The sequence below is a fragment of the Arvicanthis niloticus genome, chromosome 16 (genome assembly GCF_011762505.2).
Source record: "Arvicanthis niloticus isolate mArvNil1 chromosome 16, mArvNil1.pat.X, whole genome shotgun sequence".
NCBI classification, from domain to species: Eukaryota; Metazoa; Chordata; class Mammalia; order Rodentia; family Muridae; genus Arvicanthis; species Arvicanthis niloticus.
This window is the reverse complement of record NC_047673.1, coordinates 17,113,632-17,123,156: the sequence shown is the minus strand read 5'-3', so window position 1 is coordinate 17,123,156 and position 9,525 is coordinate 17,113,632. Positions and strand designations below refer to the sequence as shown.

Genomic DNA, 9,525 nt, shown 5'->3' with positions numbered 1-9,525 from the left:
AGGGGCGGGACGGACGGGCGCGAGGTGGAGCGGCGGCGGTGGAGTTGGCCACTCTCTCACCGCGGATTGTGTTTTCCCTACGTCAGCCTCTGGCTGTCCCGGTCGCGAGCGACGAGAGCGAGCGGGGGAAAGGGGCGGGGTGTAGGGGGGGGTGCTGCGTCAGTGCCGCGCGCGTGCTCGCCGTGGGCGCGCGCCCCGCCAGCCCTGGGGGCCCCCGCCGGGTTGCAAGGATGACCGAAGGGGCGGAGGCGGCGGCCGCGCGTTGAGCGGAACCTGCCGAAGCCCTCGCTATGGGGCCGCGCGCGCTCTCGCCCCTTGCCTCAATGCGACTAAGGTGGCTGCTGGCGTGTGGCTTGCTGGGCCCAGTCCTCGGTGCCGGGCGGCCAGGTAGGTGTCGGGGGATGGGGGGGACGGTGCTGTGGGAGTGCCCGGTGGTGCGGGCTGCGAGGCGGACCCTAGGCTCCGGCGCCCCTGTCAGCGCTGAACCGGAGCCGGGGGCCGGCTTGCGCGGTGGCCGTGCGCTCCGGGCTCCCAGGCTGCAGCTAGCGCTTGCGGGTGGAGTGGCTGTCACCAGCCCTGGGCTGGGAGATGGAACTTTTGCTTCAGTCTATTAGGATTTGACGTTCGTAGGTCCACAAGGATCCCGATGGAATAGAGGGCGGGTTTTCCTTGGGCCGTTTTTTTTTTCTTCTTCTTTTGGTTGTAGTAAGGATACTTAAAATAATAAAATAAGCGAAATGCTATATTTCTAGAGCCCGTTGTTCAATCTGTCTAAATCCGGACAAAGAATCTCTGCTCTGTTTAACCCAGGAGATTATCGGAAAGAATCAAAGTGCTGTCGGCCAGCATTTGAATTGTGAAACTTCCCGTAAATATGTAAGATATTGTAGATGACGAAACTGAATGGGAACACACCATCAACACACTAAACTCTTTTTTTCCCCTGGAAATAAGTTATTTATTTCATCCTTTGTATTAAATTAGTGTTTGTATGGCTGAGTTATCTCTACTCGCGCCGGGAAGACTATGAACAATAGAAAGCTTTACAAAATTGTTGCCTTCAAAGGTGATGAGTGTAGATTTGAGTTCAGGACCGCTGACCTTCAGGAAACTAATTACAGTTTCTTGTCTTTGGCTTTCTCCTTTTTAATTAAGTTAGCCTCTTCCTGTGCGGAGATCTTAGAGTTCAAAATACAAATTTTGGATGGGATGCTGTCAGAACGTTTCTGATGACAATTATCCTTTCTGTGTTGTTACAGTTAACGTTATCGCTATGAAAGGACCTGAAATGTTAGTAATCTCTAACTTCTTGTCTTTGACAGTAAAAACCAGCTATATTTTTAGTGCAAGTGCATGTTTGTTATTACACATGGGCATAAAAATGAGTGGAATATCCTTATGTTCTTGTATTGCTGCTGTAATGGGCCAGCTGCTTACTTAGGCATGAATACTCCAGGTAAACACATTCCTGATGCTTTTGGAGAATCTAAAGGGTGACCATGTGGACTGAGATACAGGAGAAATGTTGAAGGTTTTTTGTTTGTCTTTTTTTTTTTTTTTTTTTTCTGAGAATGTGGTTTTTGAACTGAGCTAAAAGGGTGAGAATATTTCAACTTGTTAGGAAAGGGTGAAAGTGTTAATGTGTGGTTAGGTAACTTGCAGAAAGAGATCCTGGGAGGGAAAGCCAGGTAGACTGGCACCACGGATGAGACCTGTGCCAGGCTAGGGAGTCACAGTCACCCTGTAGCTTTGTTTGGGGGCACGGAGATTTCTAAGGAGTGTGACCATCAGATTTTCAGCTAAAACATAGTGGGGATTGGACTCTAGGAGAGTGAAGAGAGTCGGAGCCAGGTTTTGGGGTGTTGGCCATGGTGCCCTGAGTGAACTCGAATTTCCTGAAGTGAATGATCTTCCAAAATCAGCTGAGGTTTTGGAATACAGGCTGTTTAAAGCATGAACTGGAACATCCTCCCATTAGCAATGTTGGGAGCTAAGCTGGTTTGAGTAGGATTTTAAACTGTTGTTTGTAATATTGTATCCACAAGGAGGTACAGAGTCATTTTTGAGTAGTGGATTCAATGATTAAAACCAACAACAACAACAACAAAAACCAACTCTGGGGTCAACAAATATAAGGAAATCAGATATTTGAAACCTCTTTTGATTTTTTTTCTTGCATAAGATAGTAAATACAATATGTAGACAAAATGATTTAGAGTAAATACAATATATAGACGAAAAATGATTTAGAAACACTGGTATTCTAAAAAAGACGAATTTGAAAGCTCACTCACAGTGAATAATTGGAAAATAAAGTAGATATAATCGTAGGAACTTAGGTCCACACCAACCTCATCTTCAGATGGCTACAGATTATTAAAATTAATTTTAAAATTAGTATATAAGATTATGGGTTTCCTTATGACAGTGCCATGTGTGTTTATCATGGTACTTTTGTTCATTTCGCTCATTATCTTCTCATATTCGCCCTTCCATCATCCTGCCTCTACTTTCATGTCACATATATGTGAGAGAAAATACATTTCAGTTGAAATGGTATCTGGCAGTGCTACTACCAGTTTCCTGCCTAGAGTACATTTTGTTCTTGGTGCTGAATGGAATTCCCCTGTGCGTATGTACTTTTTTTTCTTTATTCATTTCTCTGTTGATGAACATCTAGGCTAATTTTGTATTTTGGAAAGAACAGATTAAAACTGATGTATCAGTGTTATAAAAGAAAATGTCTTTTAGACTTAAAGATATTTTGGTTTCTAAATTTCTAAGTAGAAGATGAAAACATCCCTAGTTGACAGGTACAGACTTCTGGTCTTTGAAAACTAGTTTTATATTTTACCTTACCAAATTTGCTTTCAAATCTGTTCTTCTTTTGCTTGTTTTGCTTTTTCAAGTGAGGGTCTCACTATGTAGCTCTGGCTGCCCTGAAACTTACTATATATATAGACCAGGCTGGCTTGCCTCTGCCTCCCGAGTGCTGGGATTAGAGGTATGCCCCACCATGTCCAGTGTATATTTATTCATATGTTATTAAATATTATGGTTTATTATAGAAGATCCCAGATGATTTCATAACATGAAGTGTATAACAGTGAGGGTGCTAAACATGGGACGTAGTTAACCTTGTGATACGTATGTACTTTTCCTTGTTAACCTAGTACTTTGTATGCTCTAGTACCTTGGAGCGATTTTAGCCTAGTCCTTGAGTTGGTGCCACATCTTGCTAGCACTGCAACAACTGTCCTTACTCAATCATCTTTGAAGGGTCTGAAAGTGGACCCAATGAAGGCTGGATCGACCTGCCTTGTTTGTGTGCTCAGAAGTCATTTTCATTTTGTGGTGGCAGATGGAATCTGTTTTAGTTGATCAATTACCCCAATGTGATCATATATGGGACATTGTGTGGTATTTTTAATTTTTGAGAATTTCAGTGTACTTTGACTGTCTTTTGCCTCATGTCACTCTCTAACCCCTCCCAGATTCACCCTTCTCCCTGCTCTTGCAACTTCCTGTCTTGACATCCATCTAAGGGTGAGGCAGGAGGACAGGAATGGATGAGCACAAGCTGTAATGACATTTATGAGGATGCCTGGATGAAACTTGTTACTTTGTATGGCAACCCCCAAGGTTGATAATATTAAAAAAAAGAGTAAGGGAGCTAGCCTGAGGAATTCATGTGACTTGTTCAGCCACTCTTCTCTGCCTCTTTCTCCTTCCCTCCTCCCTCCCTTCCTCCTTCCTTTCTTCCTTTCCCTTTTTGATATAAGGTTTCTTTTTATACCTCTGGCTGCCTTGCAACTCACAAGAGCTCTGCTTGCCTCTGCCCTCTGAGAGCTAGTGGTCAGTTTTAAGCTGTGCTGTTATGTTTGGATTTGTTGCTTTTATCTTAACTTACTTAGTAGTAAGTTAAAAAAAAAAACTTAAAAGTTAAAAAAAAAATGACTGAAAACAAGTTATGTTGTAGGACAAACTCGGCTTCTAAATGTGTTTTTCTTTCTTTTTTGATACCTTGTTCCCATAATGAGATTTTTCACAGTTTTAACTCACATTAGCATGACTTTTCCCTTTCCTTTTAGTAGAACCCCAGGCAGGCAGAGCCCACTGCTTATTAACCTGGGTGGCACAGTCAGATATGTCACAATTACACTTGACCTAAAATCTCCAACCTTTCTTTGGAAAGGAGAATTTGGTGTTACTGATAAAAATGTTGGAGGGCCCTGCAATTTGTGGGAAAGATGTTAATTGTTGAAAAGGCAGGTTCACTTTAAGTCTCAGTCTCTGTCTCTGCATTCTCTGTCTCTCTGTCTCTGTTTCTCTCTCTCTCTCTGTATGTATGTGTGTCTCTGTCTGTGGTTATTGACTCAGGATACATTTCCTCTCTGTCTCGATCTGTGTGTGTGTGTGTGTCTGTGGCTATTGACTGAGGATACATTTTATCAAGTGCTTACAGATTCTTCTTAGGAAGTAGCTGCCTCTTTCTCAGCACTTTAAATTCCTTTCTGGAGGAACTTAAATTCTTAAGAGCATTACATTTTCTAAATGGTTGGAGTTTTTCCCAATGGGGTACTTTGAGACAAAAATAGCATTTGTTTTCTCATTTGGCGATAGGATCTTTGCTATACAACTCAGAATGAATGTTCTTTTTTAAAAAGATGGGTAAATAAAGTTGCATAAGTCTTAAGACATGTAACAGTATACAACACAGTAGCAGAAATTGCAGTGAACCCTGGGCTTGAAGGAGGTAGTGGTGGAAATACATTTGTTTTGGATTGGTCCTGTGACTAGGTGAGGATACATAGTTGGGATTAGCAGTTAGGGTCTAATTACAGTCATTTCCCTTCAGTACTTGAGGCAAAGGATTATCTCACTCAACCTGAATGTGGAGGTTTATCTTCTACAGAGAAAGTACATGAAGGTGGCTGTTTGTCTAGGTAATAAGCAGGAAGGAAAGAAGAAAGGCTTACAGCGGCCTGGCACTCCCGTTTGTTTGTCTTGTAATTAGGTAGAATTCTTTAAAGGTATTTCTCTCCACCACAGTTGCTTAGACTTCCTTGGAAATGCATAAAAAGACCCAAAAAGTCAAGGAAGTAAAGAACAGCTAACACCCTTTCATTTATTAAGTCTCAGAGAAAGTTTCTGGCTCAACTTTGATTTTTTTCAGTTTGTGTTCCCTCTTGTTGTTATTTTTTAACAGTATACTTATTCTCTCAAATTCTAGTATTGACATTTGTATGCACCATAGTTTATTAAGATCTTTACTTTCGTTGTGAATGTTCATTCCCAGTGTTTTAATTTTAACTAAAAACCAAAACATTTGAGACAGTCGTTGACTTCATAGCCCTGGCTGTTCTGGAACTTGCTATATAGATCAGGCTGGCCTCGAACTCACAGATTCATCTCCCTTTGCCTCCTGAGTTCTGGGATTAAAAGCCACACCTGGCATTCCCAGTGGGTTTTTTTTTTTTTTAACATAATATTTTTATTGATTGTTTGGGACTTTCACATCATATACTCCTACTTCCTACTCCTCCCAGGTCCTCCTCCCCACCCTTGTGATCCCTCACCCCCAATCCACAAAAAACCAAAAACAAAACAACAGAAAACTCAAGAGGGTTGGTTTTTAATTGGAGGCAATACTGCATACTTACACCCACAGGTGTTTGAAACACTCTGGATATCAGAACAAGCTGGGTTTGGGAGGGTAGAAGCCAGGGGTGCTACAGTGCACCCTACAGGATGCACAGGATGACCCACGACCAAGAATTTTCCAGCTCACAGTGCCAGTTCCATGGAGGTTAAATGCATTTCCTTTACAGTAAAATGAGATAAATGATGTTTTGGTCCCCACAGGAAGCATGAATTAGAGAAAAATCCATGTAGGGTATGAACAGGAGATAAGAAAGAAACCAGAGATAAGACAGGAATTCTTAAAAAAAAAAATAGGAACGAGGATTCCCATGTAGTTAGTGTGTATTATTTTTGAATGACTTTCAGAATCTTTGTACGTGGCTTTTTGTGCATGGGTTTGATGCAGAAGGTGGATCCCCTCAGTCTTTGATAGAAGTCAGCGTCAGAGTAACAAGTCCTACACAGAGGTTCTCTCAGGGTACTTTAATTTTGAAACCTAAAAACAAAACAAAACAAAACCCCAAAAAACAAAAACAAAACCAAAAAAACAAAACCCACAGCTGTTTGTGACATTTGTTTTACAAAACTATAAAACAAGAACAACAAAAAATTCTTTTAAGATGGAAACCAGTGAGCATCATAGCTTAAAAGAAAAACAAATGAACAACCAAAACCAAAACCAAAACCAAAACAGACCAGACCAGACCAAACCAAACCAAACCAAACCAAACCAAACCAAAAAACCCCAAACCAAAAAAAAAAACCAGGGTGTCACTCTGGAGCCCTGGCTGTCCTAGAACTCTCTGTGTAGACCAGGCTGGCCTTGAACTCACAGAGCTCTGCCTGCCTCTGCCTCCCAGTGCTGGGACTAAAGGTGTGCACCACCATGCCTGGCTCACCTTCTTTTCTTGCATCCAGTTTTTATTATCCCCTGTAGCCATCCAGACAGAACACTTAGTAGGTCAGGACTGTATACAGTCACATGACCTGTTTTAGCCAGAGAGCTCTTGAAATATCTGACTACCCATTAGCACCTTAAATTTTGTCCTTTTGAAGTGTTCCATTTTTCCCCTCTGTGAGTTCACTTGTAATGAAAATATTTTAATTTACTTGCCCGTGGCTTAGCCTCTCTCTCCTGTGATAGTGATCCCATCAGCATATTTGTTTTTGTCAGTAGTGAATTACTTAAACTTTTTCTTTGAAATAATGAGTCATCAGGAAGTTGTAGACAAAATGTGCTCCCCTCCCCCCCACCTTTTTAAAGATAGGGATTTAGCTCAGGCCAGCTTCAAACTACTTTGTGGCTATGGCTGACCTTGAACTTGTGCCCTTACTGTACCCACCTCCCCAGAGTGCTGGGCTTATATGTTTGTCCTACACACCTGGCTTTAGGCTGGTTTGCTTTAAACAGTTTTGATCCTATTCTAACCCCAACTCCTCTCCTATCTGCCCTGCCTTCCTGTTCCCCCAACTGCTTGTCATGTTTTTCTGGGATATGGCTTACTCTTAATCACACAGGACTTACTGCCGAACAGCAGTATTGTGTTTATCTTGCCACAGTCCCACAGTGACTGCTCTAGCAGTAGGACGGTTGCTGCTGCAGAGCAGGCTTTTGAGGGTACTGTTTAAACCTGTGTTTTAAGAATTTGAGAAGTCCTTGAAAGGCCAGGTGAAGAAATAGTCTTAGAATAACGGGTATTTCTGCCTAGTAAATTGTGTTTCAAAAGGCTTTATTTTTTATTTTCTATTTTCTGATATGGTTCTCAAGGACAAAGTATCTGGGAGGTAGTTGATCATGGTATGAGTGGTATGCATAGGGGATTGATGGAAAACTGTTAGTATATATAATATTTTCCAGTCGGTGTCTTTGAAATCCTGGGCTAGGGTTTTTAATACACTGTCAACTTGGAAAAGTTAGCGAAATACTTTATGTGAGAAAGCTGAGGGACATGGGCAGTTAAGTGAATAAAAGACAGACAGTGTCAGAGGATGGGGGTGTGTCAGAGGTGAGGTAGTGAAGGCCTATCATTGGTAGAGCCTTTGCTTAGCATCTGCATCTCCCATGGTTGATGTTTAACATCTGGAAGACAAGTTAGAAAGGATGAAAGTCAGAGATGCTAGATAATCAGGGACAGCACTTGAGCAGGGAGTCGTGAGTTTTACAAAAGAAACACTGTTTTTTTAGCTGAAAAGGTGGGGCAGTGAAGGCATCACTCAGCTCAAACAACTCAGACACTAGGAAATATGCTTCTGACTGCTTCCTGGTTCTACTTAATATGGACATGTATTAAACAGATTGGTTCATTGATTTATGCAGTTTATATGTTTAGGACATTTCAGAGCCTCAGTTTGCAATATGTAAATATAGTATTGCGTTTATTTGTGTGTGGTCAGGGGAGGTCAGAATACAACTTTTGAATGTCAGTTCTCTCCTTCTACCATGTGGGTCCCAGAAGTCAACTCAGGTTGTCAGGCCAGGCAGCAAGTCATTTACCATCGGAACCATCGTGCTAACTCAAGTACAGTATTTTGTAATTAGAGCTGTATGCAGCAAACGTTCTAGTCTTTTTGTCATCCGTGCATGTAGGTAACCACTTAATTATATTATAGATGTTTTTAAGCATACACAATAGGAAAAAGTAAACTTCTGTGTATGCATTATCTAGGTTTAGCCTTGTTTATGTGATCTCTTTCCTCAGTCACTGTATGACTTTAATATATCTAGACATATTTTATCATTGAATAGTCAGCATGAATGACTAAATCACAAAACCTTTCACACAGTAATTATTATTATTATCATTATTGCTCAAGTTCATCAGACATTTGCTCAGTGTCTGAGTTTACCAGATTATCTCCTGGTTTTCTCAGGTCATTCATGTTAGCAGGGATCCGAACAGGCCCACTTGGTGCTAATTTTATAACTTATGAAATCCCCAACTTCCTCTTTTTGTGCCTTAGTAGAAGATGTGTCTGTTTCTCCCTCAGCACTGAGCTCTGAAGGGCTTTAGATGGTAACCAGTGACCATCTACTTCATTAGACTTCACTGAAAGAGCTTTTTACTGTGGCTGTGGGTTCTGTGGTGAGGTCCTGTAATTTCAACTACTAAGGGCAGGAGGTCATGAGTTCAAGGTCATCTTGAATAACTAGTGGGATCTTGTCTCAAAAGCAACAAACAATAAAGACAGTAACAGAAAAGACTTGTTATGTCCTTAGCAATGATATTAGAAGAAAAAGCTATTTTGTGGTGGGCTCACTGAGAGACTATATCCAACTCCACCATTGCTTATTGTTCAGTTTGTGGTGGTGGTTTTTTGTTTTTTGTTTTTAGATAGGGCCTTGTTATATGTTACTATGTATCCCTGGCTGGCTTTGAACTCAGAGAAATCCACCTGTCTCTACCTGGCAAGTGCTGAGATTAACATATAATACCCAGTCTGGTCGTTGGTTTTACTGATAACTTTAGAATCTCAGGGTGCATGACTGGAGTTCCTAACCATTAATAGTTTTTGTGTAAAATGTCCTTGTGATGGACTAGTGATGTAGTCACTCAGATGAGATAGTTGGTACTTGTTAGTATATACTAGAGTCCACCCATTAGAAACTAAAAGCATCTTACCCTCCTTATCAACTCCATCCAGTGTTAGACATGCTCTTAAGTGTCATTCAAGATGCATAGGAGGGAGGGACAGAGGGTTCATGTATCTGAGCTCTAGCATGACACTCCCCCATATTAAATCTCATGTTCTTTTGTTTGTGCCTAACACACAAACAAAAATATTTATTACAAAAAGATTTATTTTGAGAAGGGCTAGAGTATACAGATATCAAATGTTTGAAAATGATTGTTTTACACACACACACACACACACACACACACA

At 41.2% G+C, this 9,525-nt stretch overlaps 1 protein-coding gene across 2 annotated transcripts in view; it reads left to right on the top strand.

The window, feature by feature from the left end:
- Positions 1-7: 7 nt before the first annotated feature.
- The window catches only part of Adam9 (ADAM metallopeptidase domain 9), a 70,985-nt gene continuing 61,467 nt past the window's right edge, over positions 8-9,525 (top strand). Inside the window, exon 1 of one of the 2 annotated variants that reach the window (XM_034520151.2) lies at positions 8-387. In XM_034520151.2, coding sequence (XP_034376042.1) covers positions 291-387 — 97 coding nt within the window. In that variant the 5' untranslated portion in view covers positions 8-290. The remainder of the gene's footprint in view (positions 388-9,525) is intronic. The other variant, XM_034520150.2, reaches the window with a different exon arrangement.